Source organism: Carcharhinus amblyrhynchos, chromosome 18 (genome assembly GCF_965287045.1).
Source record: "Carcharhinus amblyrhynchos chromosome 18, sCarAmb.v2.hapA, whole genome shotgun sequence".
Classification (NCBI taxonomy): domain Eukaryota; kingdom Metazoa; phylum Chordata; class Chondrichthyes; order Carcharhiniformes; family Carcharhinidae; genus Carcharhinus; species Carcharhinus amblyrhynchos.
In genome coordinates this window covers 12,329,659-12,355,806 of record NC_137341.1, presented here as the reverse complement: position 1 = coordinate 12,355,806, position 26,148 = coordinate 12,329,659, and the positions used below count along the sequence as shown (strand labels likewise).

Genomic DNA, 26,148 nt, shown 5'->3' with positions numbered 1-26,148 from the left:
TTCTTCCTCATCTGTGTTAAATGGGTGACCATTTACTCTCAGATTATGCCCTCTGGCCTGAGTTTCTCCCAAAAGAGGAAACATTCTCCGAGCATCCATCCTGCCAAGCTCCCTGAGAATTATAAATCTCAATAAGATCACCTCTCATTCTGCTGAACTCCAATGAGTACGCAGGCCCAACCTACTGAATCGCTCCTTATAAAAAAATTCCTCCATACACAGGATCAACTTAATGAACCTTCTTTGGTCTGCCCAGTACAAGAAAACAACCCTGCAATCCTGTCCCGTCCAGTCACAAATAGCAGTATATCCTTCCTCAGGTAAAGGGACCAAAACTGATCACAGTATTTCAGGTGTGGTCTAACCATTGTCTTGTGTAGTTTTAGCAAAACATGCCTATTTTTATGCCCCATTCTTCTTTGAAGCCTTCCCTATTATATGCTGAACTTGCTAGTTTTTTGAGATTTATGTGAAAGGTCTCTCAAATGCCTCCAGGCTGCAGTTTTCTGCAGACTTTCTAAATTTAAATAGTATTCAGCTCCTTCATTCTTTCTACCAAAGTGCCAAACTTTACATATTCCTGCTTTATATTCCATCTGCCAAGTTTCTGCCCACTCATTTAACCTGCCTACATTCCTCTTTAGACACTTTATATCATCCTCACCATTTGCCCTCACATCTATTTTTGTGTCATCTGCAAACTTGACAATAGTACATTCACTTCCTTCATCCAAGTCATTTATATTGCAAATATGCCTACTACAAGAAAACAACCCTGCAATCCTGTCCCGTCCAGTCATAAATAGCAGTGGATAAACAAACTAATAATCAAAGGAGTTAGCCCCAAGAACAACCCCATTGGAATGATGGTGGAACCAAGCATGCAAGTTCAAAAGTTATGACTAATTCATGTGCGGCCATGTTCAGCCAGAGGCTTCAGTGGATAATTAATCTCAGCTTTTCCCTGATGTTCTCACCACAAATACTAGACTTCTGTCAATACAGTTCACTCCAAAATAAATCAAGAAATGACTGTGTGCACTGGAGTCAGCCCTAATAACATTTCAGCTGTCGCGCTGAAGACAGTACTTTACCAACAGCTGCGCCACTAGCCAAATTGCTCTGATCCATGTCCAACTCCCTCCAATCTAACCTCCATCTTCCACAGCATTGAAACAACCCAAAACAAAGTCACAAATGACATCTTTGAGACTGTTCTTCATGGTGTTTTTTAAATTTATTATTAGTGTCACAAATATACTTAGATTGACACTGCAATGAAGTTACTATGAAAATCCCCTAGTCGCCACACTCCAGCACCTGTGGGAGTATTTAGCATGGGCAATGCATCTAGCCAGCACATCTTTTGGGCTGTGGGAGGAAATCGGGGCACCCGGGGGAAATCCATCTAGAAGTGGGGAGAACGTGCAGACTCCACACAGACAGTGACCCAAGATGGGAATCAAACCCAGGTCCCTGGAGCTATGAAACAACAGCGCTAACCACTGTGCCACTGTGTTCTACCTCTTCTTAATGTTCCACAATTATTACCGACTATACAGTCTTCCTTCCAATACTTCTCCATTGCTCTGTTCTATTAGAATACCTTCTTGTGAGTGAGTTCGTAAGGGTGGCACAGTGGTGCGCACTGCTGCATCACAACACCAGGGACCCAGGTTTGATTCTGGCCTTGGATGACTGCGTGGAGTTTGCATAGTCTCCCCGTATCAGTGTGGGTTTCTGCCAGGTGTTATGGTTTCTTACCACAGTCCAAACATGTGCAGGTTAGGTGGATTGGTAATGCTAATTTACCCCTTCAAGTGTCCAAAGGTGCGTAACTTGGGCAGATTAGCTAAGGTAAATGAGCGGGGGTTATGACAGAAAGGAGGATCTGGGTGAGATGTTCTTTCAGTGAGTTTGCACTATAGGGATTCTACGGTTCTATGCAAATGTAGTCACTGTATTTCGAAGAAAGTTTTCTTTTCACAGTACCACACCATCACCACATGATTCATCCTTGCCCTCTTTCTGATCTATATTCTGCTTCTGGACAACATCATTTACATAAAAGGGATCATTTTTCACGTGTGTTGATGGCACCCAGCTCCATTCCTCCATCTCACTCAATCAGCCCAAAAACACCCACTGCACTATCAAACTATTTCCCCAATATATAATTCTAAAAGAGTCTCAAATTTCTCCAATTCTAAGCCACACCAAAATCTTAGTTGATTACACTTGTCTTCCCAACCATTCTGTCAGGCTAAACAGATTGTAAGCCTTGACAAACTATTCAACTGAGGCACAAATTTGTGTACCACATGGTCTCAGATACATCAATGACCGAAATGCTAATCAGTCAGAATAATGGGGAATACTCCCCTGCTTTTCTTTGAATAGCTGCATGAGGTATTTATACATAGGCTGATGTTAGACACATGGCAGGTGAAAATTAATGCAGAGAAATTTGTCATGAAACATTACAGTAGAAGGAACAAGGAGCGACAACATAAAGCATGTATTTCTAAAACGGGATCAGGAGCAGAAGGACCTCAGGATATATGTGCACAAAAGCAGGTTGAGAAAATGGTTAATACGGCATATGGGATCCTGGGCTTTACAGGCTTGTAGAATAAAAACAAGGAAGTTTTGGACCTTGATAAAACATTGATTTGGTCTCAATTGCAGTACTGCATCCAATTCTGAGTAACAGAGTTCAGAATGAACATGGAAACACAAGAAAGATGCAGAAAAGATTCATGAGAATGGTTCCAGAGATAAAGGACTGGAGCTGCACAGCCAAATTTGAGAAACTGTTCTTCAACAGAAGGTCCAGAATAGATTTGGTAAAGTATTAAAAATTATGAGGAGTCTGGAAAGATTAGATGGAGAGGAATTCTTCCCATTGGCAAAAGGATTAAGACCCATGTGACATAGATTTAAAACGAACAGCAAAAGAACCAAAGCCTCATGAGGGTAAACTATTAAAAAAACACAACAAGGGCCATGACCTGGAATGCACTACCTGACAGTATAGCTTTCAAAACAGAATTTGATAATTATTTGAAGAGGGAAAAAATTCAGGGCTACAGGAATAAAATAGCTGAGATTCCTCTGCGCAGAGCTGGCATGAACAACAAGGGCCAAATGGCCTCCTTCTGTCCTGAAACCATCTGATGATTCCATTCTATGATTTTACATACACCTTGGTATCACGTTTTATTTTAAAAGTGGCACCTTCAGTACTACTTCCTCACAAATACTGATGTCCCAGACTGGTGTGTGAACCCACAACCATTTGACTCACAGACACGACTGTCACCAATGGACCAAATCGACATGTATTTGCAAGGCTATCTTTTATTAATACCAAATATAATTTTTGTAGCATGCAGAAACTTATAAATTTTTAGTTTTGCTCTTCACCTAATCAGCAATATCAGTCTGTTGATTACATACAAGTATAATTGTCTGACCCAATGTAGTGCATGTGAATGTCACTGTATCATCATTTACAGTTATCACTTCATTTAGAGTGGCGTTCACATTACAACATTACATGCTTACATAACTAATTATGATCTATATGATATCCACCTTGTAATGCCTTGAATCCCTGCAGAGGTACCCGGGAAGATCCGGTCACAAATTGAAGAAGCCGTGCTCTCCTTTCTTCATCAAACATCTCGACTGTTTGCCAGAACCACTTCACAATATTGCTGTCTGAGGTACAGTGCTTTAGACGTGTGTTAGCTTTCCAGTCCTTTATGTCAATCTTTCCCAATCCACCAATAATCAGCTGCAAGTAGAAGAATTCAGCTGCAGACTTTCTATAAACATATATTCTGATATCCACAGCATGTTCAAAGGATTGGCATTTGTCACACTTATGTGTATATTTCATTTTCACAAAAACTACACATATAAATGGTTAGCCAATCTCAGCTGGTAAAACCAGCTTATGCTTCACTAATTTAGTAGCTGTAAATACTAGATGACTACTGCTGACTCTGCTATTTAGCCATAAAATTTAAAAACTAAACAGTAGTGTGTTGTACATCTCATCAAGCAACAAATTTAAAAATTCTGAAGCACAACTTGGCAAAACATCAGTGATAATACTTTATAATAAATTCGCAGCGAAGAGCATTGTCAATAAATTGCAAAGGGAGACACAAATGATAAACTCCATAAAGACAAAGCTCAACCAGACAGGTTCAGAGTCTTTCAATATGCAAATAATGATTGTTGACCAGATACAGGGGGACTGGCTGGCTAAGTGGTGGGAAGCTTAATCAGCGTACTGATAGCCTGCATGGCTTTAGCCAGTTAAATACCAATAACATCCATGCACGAAAGGCTCCCAAACCTTGCATCTCGCCAATGTGCACCCAAATACTCCAACATTAGAACAGTATGATGTACTCTATGTACCACAGAAACGCTACACATTAAGATTCCAATAGTTGGACTTGGTTTCTAGACTCTAAACGATGACACAAGTTCCCACATCACGCCAGCCAGAGTCAAATGGGAATTAGGAGCCATTAAATATTTTTGTCTTCAACTATCTAAAGCCATATGTTTTACTAAATATGAACCAGTTTGTTACCTCAATTTCCTTCTGATCAAAAGGTTTAAGCAGATGTTGTGGAATAAGCTCATTAAATCCCTTCTGCAAAGCGAGAAATTGTGCCTCAATTCCTCTCATAAACCGCCAGTTCACATAAAGCCTGAACAGAAGGTAAGATGGATTAATAGGATCAAGTCAGAAATGTAATAAATGCAAACACACATATTGGAATTTAGATGTGCAAAATTTACAGGCTAATTTAAAAACAGACCTGTACAAAAAGGCAAAATTAAGTGCTAAAAATGTACAGCCAATGCTAAAATTGAATAAAGTGATAGAAAATATATTTCTCCAAATATTAGCTCACAATAGAAGCACAATAGGATAAACTGGAAAGCAGCCAAGTATTGCCAGAATGGATTCTTCCATATTGGAAGAGCTGATTGCATTGTTGGGCACCCAAAAACAATTGTTTAATTTAGGGTAGTGGAATGTCACCCAGATGGTGAATAATCTTGATGGCCAATTGTATTTGGGATGTGAATATACTCAATATTCTCCCTCTAGATACAGAAAGAGTAATATTATCTGCTTTAATGTGAAACAAGCCCACGTATAATACACTTGGAAGACAATGGACAATCTACACTATTTATTTAATAGATGCTTTTCATTAATCTTTCAAGTTCCTGCTCATAATTATTTTGTTTTTAAAGTGATAAATAACAAATTACATCGGCAACTGTGTAAAAATTAAATAAATGCTGGTGAGTTTGGTCCAACTGGCACCTAAGCACAGGCTAGAGGTGCAGAAATTCCTTGAAATGCACTCAAGATATCACAGTCAGAAAAGCTGAATGCAAAATCAGAGTTCTGATTCTTCAATGAGAGGAGAAAACATTTTCCAGCTGTAACATTACTCACCTCATCAAGATGCACTGTTTTAAAAATCCAGGGATGGAACTGTCATCGGCCACTATTAGCGCTCACTGGGAATGCGTTTTTCAAACTTTGCATCAAGGAGCAGTACAGCTCCTTGCACCTTCAACTCCCCCTCCCAAAAAAACTAACAGAAAAAGAAACCACTAACCTCACATATTCTCGCTTATTCTCCTCTGTTACAGGAACATTTCTGCCATTTGGTTTCAGCTCTTGTTGAATAATCCGACCAAAACAGTTGTGCTCAACACAAAATGTATGATCAAGGACAGGTGTGATGTCATTTTCACTGCAACAGTAAAAAAGTTATGAAGCAATTGGCTGGCTAATGATACTTGCATTATTTGTGATTTGATTGAATATCGAATGTCGTTTTCTACCGTCTTTTAAAGCATTCACACAATTTTTTTTCAGACTTCAAATACTACCTTCTGACATACATCAATGCTTACTACTGATGCATCGAAACCTTAAGCAACCCCCCTGATTAATTAGTCCATCTTCCACCATAAAGTATTTAACATATAGAGCATTTTACAGAACCACAACATTCTAAAATAGACCTGAAATCACAAAATATAGATAGCAAATCTAAATTAATGGTCCAGAAACATTACTATAGTCTCAATAGTATAATCACCCTTGTGGCTTATGAGATCATGACATAACAGCTTTGGAACTAAACTATCAAGAGTTACTTTTATGCACCAACTCTTTTCAGATTATAAAAGGTGCAATTTTAATTCTTTTAATCTTTTGCACTAACATCTATTCCTAGAAAAAGTTAATACACCTTTCCTTAAGTAGCAATCTCAAACCTCTACTTATTTATTTTCTGTCCAGATGTGCAGCCAGGAAGTCATTAGTCAGGAAGGAAAAATTCAAGACTAAATTTTACAGTTATGTAATTCAACTCACAGGATCCAAACCAGGCTCTTGTGCAATTCTGGGTCAACAGTTTCCAAGTCTGATAACTGGATAGGTTTACCCAACAGTTGCTTGTAGAATGGTAATGTGAAACCCCCATTAATGTAGTGCCCATGGAATACAGCAAGTCCCATTATCCGACCCACAAAATGAAAGTATGACAAATGTTCCTGTAGAAGAAATATTCACTTGTTTGATAAGAAGGTAAAATGCTGCCATCCTGTGGCCAACAAGCAAAAGAACCAAAAATATTCACATAATCATTCTGTTCAAATGCTTCAATGAATTATGTAACATTAAAGCAAAAGAATACTAAGATAAAACCAGAAATTAAGCTGATACAACCAGTCAAATAGAAATAATACTCAATAGTTTAAAAAAATTCAGTTTAGAACTATTATCAAGTAAAAATTGATTAGAACTCTGATTATGAAACAGGCAGTCTTATACTCAAATTAACTGACCACTATCAATGAAAACGATTTATACAGTGTGCTCCATTTATTTTACAGCAACACTGCTGGCAACATGATTTCAGTTGCAGCACACATTAAAGTGAATGAGACTGCACTGCTGCCTTCAGAACTGACCAAAAGAGCATTTGTAGAAGCAGAAACACCACCATGGCAGAAAAACAAAAACTCTTCTGGAAGGGAAAAACAAAATCGCCACTGGGCTAAGTATTCATGCCCCAAATACAGGTCTATATTAAGACTTCTTGCTTGGTGACATATAGGCACCTTACACAGTCATTGCAGAAGTCAAGTCAACCGGAAGCTGAGGCTGTGGGACTCCAACTTAGGAATATACTTCCGAATGCAGAATAACTTGGCCGTTAGCTCAGTGCCGTGAACTCAGCGTCTAAAATGAAATGGATGTATTTTGCGATATCGGGAGATTTCTTGAAATGATTCTACAGTGTGAGGACATTGATAACAACTGGCTGTCAGAACTGTACTAACTGGCAGAAATGGACGAATGTCAAGAAACAGAATATTTCATTGCTAAAATGCCCAGGTGAATTAGTTCAAAACGACAATCGAGAAGATTCATACATGTCAGTGCGGGGAACTGGGGAGGCCGTTTAGAATATCACGTCTATGGCGCCATTGTTGAGCCATATATAATTTACTCTACCACAGCCCATTTAACAGAGGTGGGGGTGTGGGAGTTGTGTCCTATCAGTTCATCTTCAAACTAATCTTTCTCACTCCAAAAAAAAATTAGCAGCTAAAGAATATGATCAGAAAGACTGTGAAACCTGTAAGTTCATGAAAAAGGTTGAATGTTACATGGATTGAATCATGAAAACAAAAAAACACAAATTTAATAAGACCCAAACAAACAAATTCATGGCCACGTTATGTGGAGATGACTCCATGTGAAAGCTTATATGTTGAACTATCAGAAATTTAACACTGAGGCTCATTTGTCCTCTCAAACAGATTAAGAAACACAATTATCAAAAGACTTGTGAATCAACACAAGCAGGAATATTTCCAGCATGAAAGTAATGAAATCTAAAATCTACAGTCCATATATTACTTGACTGGGATTTGTACAAATATTTCAAGTTAATCTTTTAGGCGACTGGAAAAAGCGTAGGCATTAAATAATTATAGTTGAGCAGAAACTGGCTGATATTCGTACACAACTTTTCCATGACAAATTTCTCTCAGTGGCAATTTAAGAATTTTCTGTAAGAACAAGTATAATCCTTTGATTACAATTCAACAGAAATTAAATGATATTGAATATAAGCCAATCAGAGCAATTTACTAGGCCTAATTAGTCTGATTCTTCTATTAAATAAAAATTATTTTTGGAATGGAAATGCAGGCCATCCAAAAAATATACATGCTGTTATTTCTGGTGGTTGGACTTTGCTGCACACACTTGCCTTACAGAGGAAATCTACATAGATAAAGTTTGATCACTTACAGAACATTAAGAAAGCATTTTGCTTTTATTCAAGTCCCACTGTGACTTCAGATACTCACAGGGTTAACTGCAGAATCGGGGTTGATCTGAAGCATGTAGATATTATCAGTTGAATACTGAAATAGTCCATAGTAAGGATTCAACATTTCATGACAGAGCAAATACAACCACTCCCTACAAGACAAGAAAACAGAAGTAAACAATATTTGAAAATAATCAGGACTGTAATATCAGAGCCAGTGTAGGACATTTAGGACATCAGACCAGCTTTTTAACTTTGATTCAAGTGGCAGCTTTATCCTTATTTCTGAATTCCTGACCTTCTGTGCATGGCCCTTAATATCCTTACTCTGCAAATAAAGATTCATCTTCCTTTTAAACATCTCAATTGACTTTACACCGATGGCCTTCTGGACCCATCCATCTGAAGATTTTTTTTTTCTGGATTTACTTTTACTAACATAGCTCCAATTCCAAAATTACAAGCAATTTATAGCACAGGAATAGACCATTTAATGTCATGTGCATGTTTCACACAAACTTCCTGCCATTTAACTTCATTTCACCCCATTAGGAACCCATCTATTCCTTTTTCCTTTCGCAACTCAATCATCCTATGCAGTACAAATTGCAGAATCTCACCACCCTCTACGAAAATAAGTTTTTCTTAAATTCTTTATTGGATTTTAGTGATCATCTTGTATTTATAGTTCCTAATTTTGGGCTCCCCCATGAGTAGAAACATCTGCTACTTTGTCAAACTCCTTCATAACTGGAAAAATCCCTTGTTCCTTCATTTGGATTTCCCTGTTAGTTTGACCTTTTCAGTTCTGATATCAAGCCTGTAAAATTGTCTTTTGCACTTGATCCTCTTCTTCTATATCATTTTGTAATGTGGAGACCAATACAGTGCACCAAATAACTGCTACCTAAGTAAGATTCCATGCATGTTTAACACAATTACTCTGTTTTTGAATTCTATTCCTTGAGGAAATTGTCAAATTGTTACCATACAAGCTATACCAGTCCTCCTGTGCATCAGCATATGTATGCGAAACTTTGACGGAGGCTGTCCCACCCTTCCAACAGTGCTGCATATGAGTGCATTACCTGTGGTTGCATGCACCACAGACAGGGTGTGTGTGTGTGTGTGTGTGTGTGTGTCAGGATTGAAAGGTGGTGAAGGTTAGGAGAAACTGAGGTGGGGCAATAGACAGTCAGTAACCAGGGTTTGCAGAAAATAAGGAAGAATGGGACTGGGGGAGGAAGATTGTGATCCAAATTGGATGTCAGAATCACAGAATGGTTGAGCCATTAAGCCCGTCATGTCCATGCTGGATCTCTAAGAAGCAATTTGCTGAGTGCCACTCCTGGCCTTCTTTTTCCGATGATAATCCAATTCCCCATTAACTGCCTCCCTCCCACTCTCAGGCAGTGCGTTCCAGATCCCAACCACTCGTTGCATGAACTACTTTGTTCTTCATGACTCCATTGCTTCTGTTGCTAATTACCTTAAATCTGTGCCCTCGTTCTCAATTCTTCCACCAGTGGGGTAAGTTTTTTCCTGTCCACTTATCCAGACCACTCATGATTTCAAATATTGCTAACAAATTTCCTCTCAACATTTTCTTCTCCAAGGAAAACATTCCCACTTCACCAATCTATCTACGTAATTGAAGTTCCTCATCCTTCAAACCGTCTCCTTGCATCTTTCCACATTCTTCACATCTTTCCGAAGGTGTGGCACTCAGAACTGGATGCAATACTCCAATTGAGGCTGTATCAGGATAACCCATCGGCTCTTGAACTCTATGCCCCCATGTGTAGGATGCTATATGCTCTAACTGCGCTCACAACCTGCCCTACCATCCTCACTGACTTACGCACATATACAACCAAATCTCACTGCTCCTGTACCCCCTTCAGAATTGCACTCTACATTTTATATTGTCTCTCTCTTTTCTTCATACCAAAATGAATCACTTGACACTTCTCTACATTAGATTTCATCGGTACACCCATTCTATCAACCAGCATATGCCTTTATGCAGTTCTCCAGCATCTTCTTTACTGTTGTGCTGTCTTTGGCTAGAGATGCAGAGTTCAGCTCAATTTAAGAGGTCCATGCAAGTATTAATAAAAACAGCAGGCCAAAGTATTTTTAAGTGTGCACTGTGCAGGCTTCAATTTGCCAACTGCCGTCAACCTTTGGACATCATGGCATCATGGAATGATCACCTGACCGTCCTCTTAAAAGGGCCATGTCACACACAGTAGCAAACCAAATGCACAAAACTCACGGTTCACAATGCTCCCAAGTTTGATGGATGAAGGATAACATTGTTTCCCACTTGTTAAACTGGATCATGTTCTTCCAATGCCTTTGCATCTGACCACTTTCTCTCTCTCCTCCCCCCACCTGATCCCCCCCCAAATCTGGATCACACTCTGCTCAACGGGTAGCAGTGAGGTGACTTCTCAGCAAGTCTGGAAAGCACTAGCTGGCAAGCGATATCATTGCAACATGCAATATCTGGACGCCATTACATTGTCACCACTCACTTTGTGAAGTAAAAATAATACCAACCGCCGCCCTCCCTATGTAATAAACCTGTTAATAATGCATGACCCACATAAAATACCCCCATCAGGTTAGAATGTTTAGTTTGGTATTGTGATTTACAATGGTGTGGGTACTTCCAGCTTTCATTTGAACCATCTCACCATCCTGCTTACGAGCTTTACCAATCGATGTTGTCATTCTTAGCACAGGCCCCATCAGTTTGCTGGGGAGGTTACTTACAATCGCATCAGCCTCATCAGTTCTCCTGGAATTAAATGCACTTCACTAAACCAATTGTGCAGCTCAAGTGATGCAGAATAGTAAATGCTTCAGCCTCAGAGAATCTGTGAACTTAGGAGTGAGAGAATGCTGCTTGTTCTCTGAATGTGAGAGTGCACTCGGTGAACACTCATCACTGTGAAACCAGTATGGAGAGCTTGATGCAAGTCTTATCTGTTTGCTAAAGCGATTAGTGTTCAAATTGCAGCCATGTGTGTACTTTAGTGCCATCAGTTGACCATTTCATCATAGTTGCCCCAATCATTCAATTTGCTAAGGACTGCAGACTTAGTGTAAAGTGGTTAACACTTCTACCTCAGCGTGCCAGGGACCCGGGTTCAATTCCAGCCTCAGGTGATTGTGCAGACTTCACACAGACAGTCTTCTCATGTCTGCGTGGGCTTCCTCCAGGTGCTCTGGATTCCCCCTCACAGTCCAAAGATGGATCGGCCATGCTAAATTGCCCTTAGTGTCCCAAAATGTCTAGGCTAGGGAGACTAGCAGGGCAAATACATAGGGTTATGGTGATAGGGAAGAGGGTAGACCTGGTAAGATGCTCTGTCGGAAAGTTGGTGCAGACTCGATGGGCCAAATGGCCTCCTTCTGCACTGTAGGGATTCTAAACAAATCTCACCTGGCAACTCCACCATAATCCAACCCTTCTTCACTTCTAAATTTAACCATTAAACGCTTCTTCAAGTCCTTTGGCCTCATTTTCATCACTTGCCGGTATGATTCCTAAGCAGAACAGACTACGGTAAGTGTTTTTTTAAAAACAGAACACAATTTAATAATTTTCCTAAAAACATTTCATAAGATCACCTTTCAAAACTGCAAAAATACCAACACAGATAATAAGTGCCTAACTTTACAGTCTTAAAACACACAAATCAATGTTACCTCAAAGATTTCATCTCTGGAGACTTCAATGCGGCAGTGCCCAGCTTGCGGTTGCTGCAGAGCAAGCTCGTGCCTCAGCACTTTCAGCTTCTGTACTAGATCCCGCTCACACCTTGGAACAGACCATTCTCCCTCCCCTTCTTCCACAGGTGTCTCTGTCTGCACTGGCAATGGCTGGTTTGATTCTTTCAACTGAGATGGATTGCTATAAAGGAAGCATCAAGAGTATACTATGTTTATTAATAAATTAGCTAATGCAACAGAGAGCCATATATCCAAGTTGGTTGATGTCACAACGATTAAAAGTTTCATAAATAATGCAGATGGCAGCATAAGGTTACAAAGAGATACTGATTGATAAAAGTGAACAAAACTGTATCAGATGGATTTTAACATGGACAAGTGCAAAGTCATTCACTTTGGACCAAAATAAAAAATATTCAAATATTTATTAAATGGTGAAAAGTCAAGCATAGTGGAGGTCCAAAGAGATCAACCATGCAAAACTTGCATCCATGTAGTTCTTTGTATGACATCCAAATGGCTCCATGCCAATTAAGTACTTTTCAGTGTCGTCATGGTAGTAATGTAGCAAACATAATGCTAAATTGTCCAAGCTTCCACAAGCAGCACTAGGATAACGGCCATAAATTTGTGTACAACAAGCAGCAATGTGAAAATGACCAGACAATCTGTTTTACACAGAAACATAGAAAATGGAGGCAGGAGTAGCACATTCAGCCCTTCAAATTCTGCGGTTCATTTTGATCATGAAATTCAATATCGCGATCCTCCCTTCCCCCCCCAACATCCCCTGATCGTTTTAGCCCCAAGAGCTAATTTATTCTTGAAATCACACAATGTCTTTGCCTCAATTACTTTCTGTGGTGATGAATTCCACAGATTCACCACTGGGTGGTTTTCTGTGATGCTGTTTGAAGGCTAAGTATTGGCCAGAACACAAGGATAAATCCCCTGCCCTTCTCTGAAGAGTGTTATGGGATCTTTTACATCCCCTCAAGAGATGAGCTGAGCTTGTTTTAATATCTCAAAATAGATGGATAGATTTAGATTTACTGAATGACCTATGCTTGTTCTTCGATATGAATTAGACAGTTATAATGTTATCTCTGTAATGACAGGTATTCACATGTTAAACCTAACATTCTGCAATTATCTGGAGTTAAGAATCGACTGATGACCATGAAACCACTGTCGATTGTTGGAACAACCCACCTGGTTCACTAATGTCCTTTACAGAAGAAAATCTGCTGTCCTTACCTGGTCTGGCCGACATGTGACTCCAAAGCCCACATGGTTGACTCTCAACTACCCTCTGAAATGACCTAGCCAGCCACTCAGTTGTATCCATCACTCAACCCACAGCACATGGACTGTAGCCTTTCTTAGTAGACAGCTCCCATCATTTCTCAAGGGCAACTATGGATGGGAAATAAATGCTGGCTGGCCAGCGACACCCAAGTCCCACAAATGAATTAAAAATGTTATCTTAATTAATAACCAAATGTAGCTGTATTGGGTTGCGTGAGGCATCTTTGAAAAATTAGCCTCCACATACAGCCAAGTGAAGATCCTCATCAAAAGGTGTGCAGATAAAAAAAGACATACAATAAGAAAATTCAAGAGGTACTGAGTTCCCAAGACGTTTCTTTTTAATGCAAATGAACTCAGCTTGAACTAATTATAATGCTGAATCCAATTCCTCTATTCATACAAAAACAAGATGGAGTATAATATCAGGAAATGTGAAGTTTTTTACTTATAACCTCAGAATAAAAATGTAGATTTTTTTCCCAGCGGTGAGAAACTTGTTAAGTGTTGATATTCAAAGGCTTGGGCATCTTAGACAAGAATCTAAAATTTAGTAGAAAGTTGTTGATTTAAAAACACTACAAATGCCGAGGTGACAAAGATTACTGCAAAAGTTCAATTCAATGATATTCTCCCAAGATTCAGGGACCATAAATATCACAAGGTCCCAAGGTGATGTTGTAGTCGAAGTGGTATACAGGATACCAGCAAGAGACATTTGCATGGCTCGACAAAAATACCTGCGCAAACTAAAGCTACTACATTTGGAAAAGGAACTTCGGGATTAGTATCCTTTTGTGATGGTATTTATGCATCACAAAAACTGAGTCATTCTTTTAAAAGATGGCACATGTTTCAAATAGCTTACTTCATTATGTGGTGCAGTCTGGGATCTGTAAACTGTGTAGTTCGGTTGTTGTGATCCACAAAATATATTCTTCCTGACACCGTACTTCTGACTTCCCACCCAGAAGGCAAAGGGCCAAGCTCATCATAGTTAAAATTTGTAAGATCCCTGCACAAACAAATTTCAAATCAAATCAGAACAAGTCAAATTATCTATATAGCAGGAACTGTTTGGCAAGTGTTTTTAAATTTTTTAAATTAACCTTGGAATTCGAGGATCATGCCAAGTGCTGACTCCAGTCTGTGTATGCAGGAAATAAATCTGTCCCTGTACAGTTGTTCGCTGCTCTGAAAACAAACAGATAATAATTTAGAACCAGTTCTCTCTTTTGTTGTAGAACCTGTACTGCAAGTGATTCAACATATCCCTGATTGAACATGGACTCCAGTTGCACAACACAAGTTAAATCTGTGTTGTGTTAATTCCATTTTCTCTGCATTTGTAATTAAGACAATTTGCCAAGTTTGGATTTCAAGTGAGAGAAATTGTAGCTTTGTGCTGATTAAGATCCTTACTGAAATGACACCTTATTTCCTCTCCTTCAAAGTTATATATGGGAAGCCAGGCATTAGGATTCTACATTCAAAATTAAAATGTATAGGCAAAAAATCAGCTTGGTCCAAAAGTCTAACAGAAGTAACTGCACATTGCTAAACCAAGTGGTTTGACTAAATCAGAATTGCAAGCAATATAGTTGGAATTTGCTGTCTGTTCACATGGATAAATACCAGCCAATTGAAGTGTAAGCAAATACTCAAGTGTAAAAGGTGAAGGAACCACAGCCACCAATGCGTTATTCACATAATTACACTCTGCCTGAATTTAGTTATTGCTCTAGATTAGAGCCATCTTATCAGTGGCTCATTATAACGGCTCTGCCTCCTGACTGAAGAGTCGTACAGTAACATTTTCTGCGATTATGCTGGTTCAAATTGACTGCCAAATTGTACACAAAATTTTAGGTGCAGCAGGAAAGTAACTTTTCTGATGTCTTACTGCTAGTTTAAAAAAAATTATCCTCAGAGACGTGCACTACATTTTCTGTTTCCTTTGATGCATTTTTTATAGATTCCATCAAAGCACAATGAAAACTGAAAATCTTCCACATTTGCCTGCTCTAAACCATGTGAATATATGATGGATAGATCATGTGAAATGTTTATATTTAAGAAGGAACAGTTGGTGTAAGTTTGGCTGTTTTCCTGGAGGCCTAAATATTTATGCTGATTTCTGCTTCTGTATAACCAATTTAGATTTTAAGATATGTTGATGAGATGGGCAGGAAATTTGGGTGTAAAGACATTGACAAAATGGGGATAAATTTGAGTGTAATTCAAGTGTAATTTTCCATTTATGCTTCCACAGGGAATTCCATCCCAAAATTTCTTTGCTCCTCTCCAAGCATTATAAAAGTTTGCAACTTGAGTAGTCCAAATATATGAACGCACATATTTAATAACAAAGAGGTCTCCAACTTTAAAAACAAAAATAAACTTCTTGTGCGAGCTCTATACATTTCACTATTTATTTGCAAACTTAACTCAAAGGGGAGAGCAGCCTACGATCATCTGGGACTATGGCGACATTACCTTTTTACCTTGTATCTAGCCCTAACACAAACCGAAGGTTCCCAACATTCAAAATTATTTAAAAATTGAACTGGAGAGAATGAGTGACAGGAAAGAAACGAGAACATTTTCTCTCCAAAATTCATAGGGAAAGTGTAAGCACAAGTTCTATGCTTGTGTTAGTAATTTTTCTGCAGATTAATTTTAAATCCAATTTGAGGTTAAGTCTTGTTGAGTGCATTTTCCCTTCATTATAAAGTGAGTTGGAATGACCAACATGATGAGCTAAAGTCATTCAGAAAACATGAGGAAAAATACAATACAAATGTTTGGGTGTACTGTACTGAATATTGATGGTACAGTTGCAGACGGCACTCTTCAACACTTTTGAAACTCAGGAATCACTAATCCACTCAGCTTTCTGGTGCGTGTGTGCGCACGTGTGCGCATGTGTAGAAAAAGGGGATACAAGTTAAATTGCATTATCTGATTATGTGTTCCGCATGACTTAAAATTCATACCCAAGACAGCTGAAGCTATCTCCTGTCAGTGCCTCTCGATATTGGATGTCAGTTAGCTCAGTTGGCTGGACAACTGATTCGTGATGCAAAGCGGCACCAACAGCATGAATTCAATTCCCATACCAGCCAAGATTATTCATGAAGTCCTGCCTTTCCAACCTTGTCCCTCACCTGAGGTGTGTCAATCTTCAAAAGGGAAACAGCCTATGGGACTATGGCGATGTTACCTTTTTATCTTCTATCTAGTCACGAGGAAGTGCATAAGTTGCTATTTCCTATGCTTCATCAAGCACATCTCTTCTTATAAATTTGAAAACCATGGATACCGATCCACTGAACTATTGTTGGGGTCAACAAATTAGGGAGCTTCAATCTGGATATTGTTTTTCCTTTCTTGACTATTCTCCATCATACGAGTGAAAATTTCATTAAACCCTGGTATTATTTTACTGTAAGCATGCACAAGAATGGGTACAAGAGTGGTCAACATGTCTAAGCTACTCAATAAGAATGTTGATACACCATGATCTGAGTCCTGCACAATGGTACAGGAAGTGGTAAATAGGCAGGCAGATTTGTGATGATTATACAAGAAGTAACATGGAACAGTTCTTCCAGTGTTCACTTGCTTCATTGGTGCTGGCATTGCCTCATCTATAATCTCTAGTTCAGGTCAATAAACAGGCAAGTTTGCTAAAATCTCTGGTAACTATATGTTTTTTAATGGAACAAATTAAATCTATTTTTAATAAAGTCTGGAAACCATACCTATCAATTTTAAGTGCAAGAGTAAATTTAAGTGAATTTATATTCAGAAAGCAAAATTTATAGAATTCCCAATTCTATGCATTTTGCTTTAGGAATATAAATTCATAAGATAAGTGTACTTCTAAATGCCAGTTATTTACTGACAATCACAAAATGGTGATTTGATTTTGCACTCCCTATGAATACTAGTTTTAATAAAACATTACTGAATCCAAACTTTACCATATCCCTCTGGCAATACAGGTGACTGATGGCCTTGAGGCCGGCTCTGTGGCGTGTGCATTTGAACTCGAACCCCAAAATTTCGAATTCGCTGCGCCTGAAGTCTCTGTTCCTGGTTTGGAGACTCTATCAATTGGCAGTTCCCTCCACCCGCAGCACCTGTCATGTCTGTAAATGGTACGGTGTCCTCCATAATACAGCTTAGTGGCCTTCCAGGTCCAGAATCCTCAAAAAGTGGCCTGATTTAAAATTAAGCACATTATTTAAAGAGCATTCCATAGCTATTATACTCCCACTAAAAGAATAATTATTGTACAAACACAGACCTAACAAAGTTGTAGTAACCATTAACTGTCACTACATGTCTTGTAACATTCAAATGTTGAATTAAAAACAATTACGCGCTAAACACAGATTTTCTTCTCTATTTAACTGGAGACAAGGAAATAATGCAATTGGGAAATATATATTGCAAGTACTTTCAGCATCCATCCATATTATAGTAAAAGATGCAGTTTACAAAACAGAAAAGATGAAAAGAAAATTTTAAAATTGCTAGAAATTTGAGCTTATAAACTGTTAACGTTTAGAAACAGCTTTCCCTAAGCAAGTTGCCAGAAATGATGTTTACTGTTATGCAATTACATAACTTCAATAAATATATTTTTATAGCCTATTGAGATATTACATAAATGCTAAAAACCAATAACTATGTAAACAGATATAATCATTACATTCATTTCACAAAACAGATTCTGAATACACACATATATACAAAGAACAAAACAGCATGGGAAACAGGCCCTTCGGCCCAACGAGCCCGCGCCGCCGTCCCACTGTCTCAGTGACCTATTCATGATTTTAGTCTACGCCTAATGTGCGAGGATCAGGGAGGTCCAATTTAGGGACAATTTAGTACCCAATCAATCAGCCTAAAAGCACATCTTTGGGGATGTGGGAGGAAACCGGAGCACCCGGAGGAAACCCACGCAACCACGGGGAGAACGTGCAAACTCCCACAGACACAGGCCCAAATCCATGTGTCCGCACAGTAACAGAGATAGTCTCTGAGCTGTCATGTTGCCCTTGAGATGGTCCAGTTTAAGCACACTAACGACATGAAGCAATAGGCAACTCCCGAAGCAACGTCCAAGAGCAGCCCACTACAACCTGCCGCATGCATGCCCCTTGCTGGACTTAAATGCCTGTGGAGACAAAAAAATTCATTATTAAACAGGCAAAGACTAACATCCCTGAGGCAAAACGTATTCCCAAGCCTACAATGTTTAGTAAGGCCTACTATATCCCCCTATATGTAGCCTGCTCATGTGGCTGTCTAAGTGACTCTTAAACAACCCTAGCGTGCCTGCTTCCACCACCTTACTCGGCAGTGCATTCCACACCCCCACTACCCTTTGCGTGAAAAACTGCCCTCTAATATTTGTCTTATACCTAGCCCCCCTCACCCTAAGCCCGTGACCCCTCGTTCTATCCATTTCTAATAGCGGAAAAAGCTTACCACCATTTACTCTATCTATCCCCTTCATAATCTTATAAACCTCTATTAGATCCCCCCTCAGCCGACGTCTCTCAAGGGAAAACAGCCCAAGTTCGTTCAATCTTTCCTCGTAAGACAGCCCTTCCATACCAGGCAGCATCCTGGTAAATCTCCTCTGCACTCTCTCCAGGATCTCTACATCCTTCCGGTAGTACGGCGACCAGAACTGGACGCAGTACTCCAAGTGAGGCCTAACCAACGTTCTATACAACTGCAACATCAGACTCCTACTCTTATATTCTATACCTCTTCCTACGAAGGCTAACATACCATACGCTTTCCTCATCACATTCTGCACCTGCACCGACACCTTCAGGGACTTGTGCACTTGCACCCCCAGGTCTCTCTGCGTATCTATACTCCGGATAGTTCTACCTTTTATCGTATAACTCCCCTCCACATGATTCCGGCCAAAGTGCATCACCTCGCATTTCTCCGGATTAAATTCCATTTGCCATCTATCTGCCCAATCTACCAGCCTGTCTATGTCCTGTTGCATTGCCAGGCACTGCTCCTCAGTACCCGCCAATCCAACCATCTTAGTGTCATCAGCAAATTTGCTGATCACACCACCTACCCCCTCTTCCAAGTCATTAATATATACCACAAATAGAAGAGGTCCTAGTACCGAGCCCTGCGGCACACCACTGGTGACAGACCTCCAATTGGAAAAGGAGCCTTCCACCACTACTCGCTGTCTCCTCCTCCCAAGCCAGTTCTCCACCCATCTACATACCTGGCCTTGTATCCCATGAGCCTTCACCTTTTCTATCAGCCTACCATGAGGGACCTTGTCAAACGCCTTACTGAAATCCATATAGACGACATCAACGGCTTGTCCTTCGTCAACCGTTTTTGTCACCTCTTCAAAAAATTCCACTAGATTCGTAAGGCACGACCTCCCTGTAACGAAGCCATGCTGCGTATCCCTGATCAGATTGCAGCACTCCAGATGTTCATACATCCTATCCTTGAGGATCCTCTCCATTAGCTTGCCTATAACTGAAGTCAAGCTCACCGGCCTATAATTCCCTGGGTTATCCCTCTGACCCTTCTTAAACAACGGTACTACATTTGCAATCCGCCAATCCTCTGGGACCTCACCTGTGTCCAAAGAAGAGACAAAGATTTGCGTCAGAGGCCCAGCAATTTCATCCCTCACCTCCCTTAACAGCCTGGGATAGATGCCATCAGGCCCCGGAGATTTATCCGTCTTTATACTGTCTAAAAGTATATGTAGAATATACTTGCAGTACTTGGAATGCAATGCACTATTGAGATTTTGAAAAGGTTCAGTCAAACAAATTCAAGATCATTTATTATTCACTAAATAAGCACCATTCTCAGTTTTTCTGAAGAAATATATTCAGTCATGTCAAGTCAAATATTCCAATTCATGCATTTAACTCAACTTAGGTGCTCAGATTCTCAATTTATTGCAACAGAAAGGAACTGATTTGTGGTGCCACTGATGCCATGATCTTCCTGCCTTTTTGAAAAATATAAAACCATTATAATCTAGAAATTATGCCGAACATAATTGCATTATTACTTTAAATAAATGCCTATCAAATTACTTTATCTTGTACTTTAACAAAGGGGTTGACCAATCTAAAATAATTTCTCGTATAATTTTTATTTAAAAAGATGAAATCTTGAAACAATTTTCTTCCTTCCGAAGGATGTTGACTCCTTTCTTTTTACAGAGAAAAAGGATTCTCATTCATTTAACTGCCAGACAAAACAGTTTTCAAAGTCTGCGAGCTCAGTCCCTGTGGCCTCATGTGTAAGAGTCATCAATAGCAGATCAGTGAATGAAGAAATATGGATCAGGTAGAAATGCTAATAAAAAGCTATGAATTAGTGTAAAGCATTCAGCAAAGGTTTTCATGGAATAATTAATAAATTAAATGACAGATTTTTATTGCATATCCGGATCACCTAAACCACACTCTATTTTTGTCCAGAAAAGAAATACCATCATAGAATCCCTACAGTGCAGAAAGAGGTCATCAAGCCTGCACCGACCACAATCCCACCCACCGTAACCCCACATTTACTCTGCTTATCCCCTAACACTATGGGGCAACTTAGCATGGTCAATCAACCTCATTCTTTCCTAATATGTTACCTTGGGCCAAGTATCAATTTAATTTCCCTTTCCTCCGTGATTTTCAAAGCTAGGGTATACTTGTTTAGTTCCAGCATTCCAGGTGTGACTGCACTTGTGCCAGAGTCTCATCATTTCATTAGATCTGTGCTCCGAGTATTCAAAAGATGTGAAATAATTTTGAACATAATCTGCCAGCACTTAAGTATCGATTTTATATCCACTATAGGAAATGGGCAAGAATTTCACTGGAGTGGCCCCTTAATTACCCAAGTAATTCACCCAGACCTGGGCCTGCTAAGAAATGTGCGGTGCAGCAGCTCCCTGGTTCCTTCTTGTGTAGTGCAGCAGCATCAGGGGAAGTAAAATCACACTTCATTTTCATATTACTAGTGGGTGGGTGGTCAGTGAACATTGCTGTGGGTTCTGGAGTGCATTGACACTCCAGGTGATTTACTTAAGAGTTTCGCTACTTATATACTTGCGATGAAAAACACATAAATCCATATCAAAACCAGAATTTAAATAGGACAAACAACCCATGTTAACTTGGTTCTGGCCCATCACTGGGCAATCCAAACAACAGAAAGCTGGCAATCGGATGATTAAAATTTCCACACATGTACAGGCATGTACTTACAACAGGATTTTGATGGGTCCTGCGGATATTTTTCTCAATACCTCCAGTCTCTGACTATACAGAGACCTGAAGACCTGGGCCATGAAAAGATCAAGTAAAAATCTTCCCAATTTCCCTCTGTGGACTAGCATTGCACATGACAAGAACATAATAGGAACATAATCTGTCATTGAATACAATCATGGCTGATCATGGTCTCATTTTCCAGCCAGCTCACCATATCCCTTAATTCCTTGAGGCACCAAAACTTGTCTATCTCAGCTTTAAATGCATTCACCAATGGAGGATGCATAACCTTCTGGGGCAGAGAATTCCAAAGATTCACAACGCTTTCAGTGTACAAGTTCCTCCTCATCCAAGTTCTAAATCATCAGCCCCTTATCCTGAGGCTCTGCCTCCATGTTTTAGATTCCCCAAACAATGGAAACAATCTCTTAGCATCCACTTGACCAAGTCTCTTCAGAAATTTGTAGATTTCAGTGAGATTGCCTCTCAATCCGCAAAGTCACAAACTTAGCTTGCCATCAAAAATTTTCATGTATTTTTCAGACTGACCATATAAATGCTAGTATTTTAGGTTGTTATGAGCATAATAACCATTTAACTCAGAATTAGTTCATTTTGAAGTCTAATGGTGCAAAGTTACAATTTAGACATTCAAATCACCAGAGAAGCACAGAACAATACAGCACTGAGGAAGCCATTCAGGCCATTGAGTTTGTACTGGTTGTTTCACAGGGTAATCCAGGTACTCCCACTGTCATGCTCTTTCACCATATCATGTTCAACTATTTCACCGATTCCTTTCTGAAAGTTACTACCGAATCTATTTCCATCACCCTCTATCGATCTTTGAGCCATTGTTAATGTTTTCACTTTATCCACCTGAATCAAACTTTTTATAATTTTATATAACTCTACCAAATCTCATCGTAGCATCACATCTCCGAAGAGACCAAACCAGCTTCTCCAGCTCAACCCTAGACCCTTTATCATAAATCTCTTCTGTATCGTCTCCAAAATCTTCATGCCCTACTTAAAGCGTGGTTCCCAGAATGGGCCTCAACACTGCAAATGTAGCTTTATTTACAAAATAAACACAAAATACTGGAAATACTCAGATCAGATAGCATCTCTGGCAAAAAACAAAATGTGTGTGTGTCAGATCAATCAATGATCTTTCATCTTTGTTCTGATGAAGGGTCATCAACCTAAAACATGAACTCTATTTCTCGCCAAAGATGCTGCCTGACATGCTGCATATTTCCGCATCTTCAGTTTTTATTTCAGGCTTTCAGCATCTGCAGTATTTCGTCTTTGCATTGGTGTTTATTTAAATTTAGTGCCTTGATTATTCTTTCCATCTATTAACAAAGCCAGGAAACCCATGTCTTTTTTCAATCTGTCCTCACATTCAACAATTTGAGCAAATACATCCCCAGATCTTTACGTTCTTGCATTGGTTATCATTTGTTGCTAAACGAAGAATTCCTAAAACACAAAGTTGAATTCATGCAATGTAGGAAGGATATTAACATGGATAAGCTATGCTGCAACTAGCACTTTTTTAATATGATAGGGGTCTTGGAATGTATGAAATACATCTAAACCAACTACTGACAGAATTCAAGCTTTCAGAAAATAATTTAGTTTTATAAAATTGCATTCGTAGTTAAATCTCCTCCAAGAAGCCAGCCAAGGAAAAGAGCCATTACTCACCCCTCAGGTAGATCATTGTCCAAAAGTCCCCTGCAATCTACAACAGGACCACCAGTTCCTATTCGATCTCGTGTTTGTAAACTTACTGGAAAAGAAAAAAAATTACGCTCTTTAGTTCTATAAATTTTATGAAGATTATGCAACAAAATTCAAGGTGAAGTCTCTATATACTGGAGATAGCAAAACAAATCTGGTACCAAAACTGAAAAGATCATTGTCAATGTTCCTGTGCGTGTGTCTGTGGTGGTTATTCAATGCCACAGCCCAGCATATACCTTTGACATTTAGACCAGAGGCCCAGACAGAGGTTCAAATCCAACCATAGCAGCTCATGGAATTTAAATTCAATTAATAAATCTAGAATCTGAAGTTAGTATCAGTGATGACAACCATGACAACTATTAATGACAGGCAATAAATACTGGCTATGTCCCATGGAAGAATAAAGCTAAAAAAATTGAAGTGCTCAAGTGAGGGTGGACAGTGATCAGCTCTGCTGTCTTTCAGTGCCAGGGGATCTGGGTTCAATTCTGGCCTCGGGTCACTGTCTATGCTGAATTTGCACATTCTTCCCGTGTCTGCGTGGGCTTCCTCCAGGTGCTTCAGTTTCCTCCCACAGTCTAAAGATGTACAGGTTAGGTGAATTGGCCATGTTAAATTGCTCCTTAGTGTTCCAGGATGTGTTAGGGGGATTAGCGCAGTAAATACGTGTGGTTACACTGTTAGAGAGTCAGTGCAGATACGATGGGCCAAACGGCCTCCTACTGCACTGTAGGGATTCTATGAACTCTGGCTGATTTGCCCCCTCAATCCTGTGTTCTAGTCAATTATAGCAACTCAGCCAGAAATAATTAGCATGGTACAACAGAAATCAAATCTGCAGTTTAATACTACACTAACAAGTGCCTTTATTTGTCAGGTCATCACAGAAACGCAGCTTATTTATGAAAAAAATTGAGAATTATTCATCTGTATTACATAGGCCGTTGAGTCCATCTGGTATGTTTCACCATTCAAATTAATTTGTGGCTGATCTAACTCATCTCCATTTGTCCACCTTGGTTCCATATCTCTGAATCCCATCCTCTTCCCCTTGATATATTTATAGGATATCATAGGATTCTCCTTCGTCTTCTTTGCAAATCCTTTTTCATGCCGCCTTTTTGCTCTTCTAATTGCTTTAAGTTCTCTCTTGTACTTCCTATGTTTCTTGAGGGTTGCAGCTAAATTGCTCCCTTTCGACTTGCTAAAAGCCGTTCATTTCTTCCTTATCCAGTCCTGATCTGTCCAAGACATTTAAGGTTTCCCGAACTTATTGCTCCTACATTTCCCCCGATATGTAACATGTTGGACCTGCACCCTCCCTTTGTTAGCAAAAGGATAGGTCGGGGTGGGAGATGCCCCAAACTGGAGGTGGGAAGAGTTTGCAGTGAGTAGGATGGTCAGAAAACAGGAAGTGTGGTCAGCAAATATTCAGGAGGTCAGATTGGTGACAAGCAGAGAGGTACTATAAATACAAAGTTCTACATTTGTCAACATAGGAATTTGACAACATATTCCAGTTCTAATTCTAATTTTCTTTCTGGTGAGCAATGTCCTATAGAATGCAGCTTTTACAATTGGAAAATGTGATTCACTTACTCATTTCATTTAAAGTCATGATTTTCAGTAACACAACTACAATTTAGAGAGGGTTACTGTACCCAAACCCACAATATCATTATGAAAATATTACATAAGAACATAAGAAATAGGAGCAAGAGTAGGCCATCTAGCCCTTCGAGCCTGCCCCGCCATTCAATAAGATCATGGCTGATCTGTCGTGGCTCAGTTCCACATTCCCGCCCTCTCCCCATAACCCTTAATCCCCTCGCTTATCAAAAATCCATCAACCTGCGTCTTAAAAATATTTAGCGAGGCAGCCTCCACCACTTCAACGGGCAGAGAATTCCAGAGATTCACCACCCTTTGAGTGAAGAAGTTCCTCCTCAACTCCATTCTAAACCGCCCCCCTTTATCTTGAGGCTGTGCCCCCTAGTCCTACTGTCCTTTCTGAGCGGGAAGAGTCTCTCCACCTCTATCCTATCCATCCCATTCATCATCTTATATGTCTCAATGAGATCTCCCCTCATTCTTCTAAACTCTAACAAGTACATAAGCATTCAATACCCAATGATAACTGGGATACTAATATACAACTCACTACCTCAACATCACTGTAGGATTGAGCTTTTAAGAAGGTTGTACCTAGTTGTCAATAATGGACGTGCAAGAATAGTTGTTAGAGCCAGTACCAAACAAGTATTGCTCTGATTGAGTGATGCTTCCGCACAGCAATGTTGATTGACTAAAAGCATTCTCTAATACAGGTACTATTTTTTCCCCCAAGCATCTATCGACACCAACTTGCACCAGCAAATAAGACAACAGTTCATTCTGTTCTTCAAAAGATAATCATAAGTACTGCGCTTATTTAATGATTCCACTGAATATACTTGCATCTCAGTGTTTAAATTAAATGGAATTGAACACTGTGACATCCATAACAAAAATAATAATTTGTTTAAGAAAAGTCTAACTAAGGAGATGAAAAGAAATTTGATAGCTACACCAACAACTATTATCTGACATGATGTGGAGATGCCAGGCATAGAAACATAGAAAATGGGAGCATGTGGAAG

General features: G+C 39.4%; 1 protein-coding gene across 3 annotated transcripts in view; it reads right to left on the bottom strand.

The window, feature by feature from the left end:
* The window catches only part of smurf1 (SMAD specific E3 ubiquitin protein ligase 1), a 140,858-nt gene that overhangs the window by 11,347 nt on the left and 103,363 nt on the right, over positions 1-26,148 (bottom strand). For all 3 annotated transcript variants that reach the window (XM_080206387.1, XM_080206388.1, XM_080206389.1), the window contains 11 exons: positions 23,468-23,552; positions 17,441-17,679; positions 14,564-14,648; positions 14,323-14,469; positions 12,123-12,327; positions 11,857-11,960; positions 8,440-8,554; positions 6,431-6,609; positions 5,664-5,801; positions 4,613-4,733; positions 3,598-3,799 (listed from right to left, as the gene is read on the bottom strand). In XM_080206387.1, the coding sequence (XP_080062513.1) occupies positions 3,598-3,799; positions 4,613-4,733; positions 5,664-5,801; positions 6,431-6,609; positions 8,440-8,554; positions 11,857-11,960; positions 12,123-12,327; positions 14,323-14,469; positions 14,564-14,648; positions 17,441-17,679; positions 23,468-23,552 (1,620 nt within the window). The remainder of the gene's footprint in view (positions 1-3,597; positions 3,800-4,612; positions 4,734-5,663; positions 5,802-6,430; positions 6,610-8,439; positions 8,555-11,856; positions 11,961-12,122; positions 12,328-14,322; positions 14,470-14,563; positions 14,649-17,440; positions 17,680-23,467; positions 23,553-26,148) is intronic.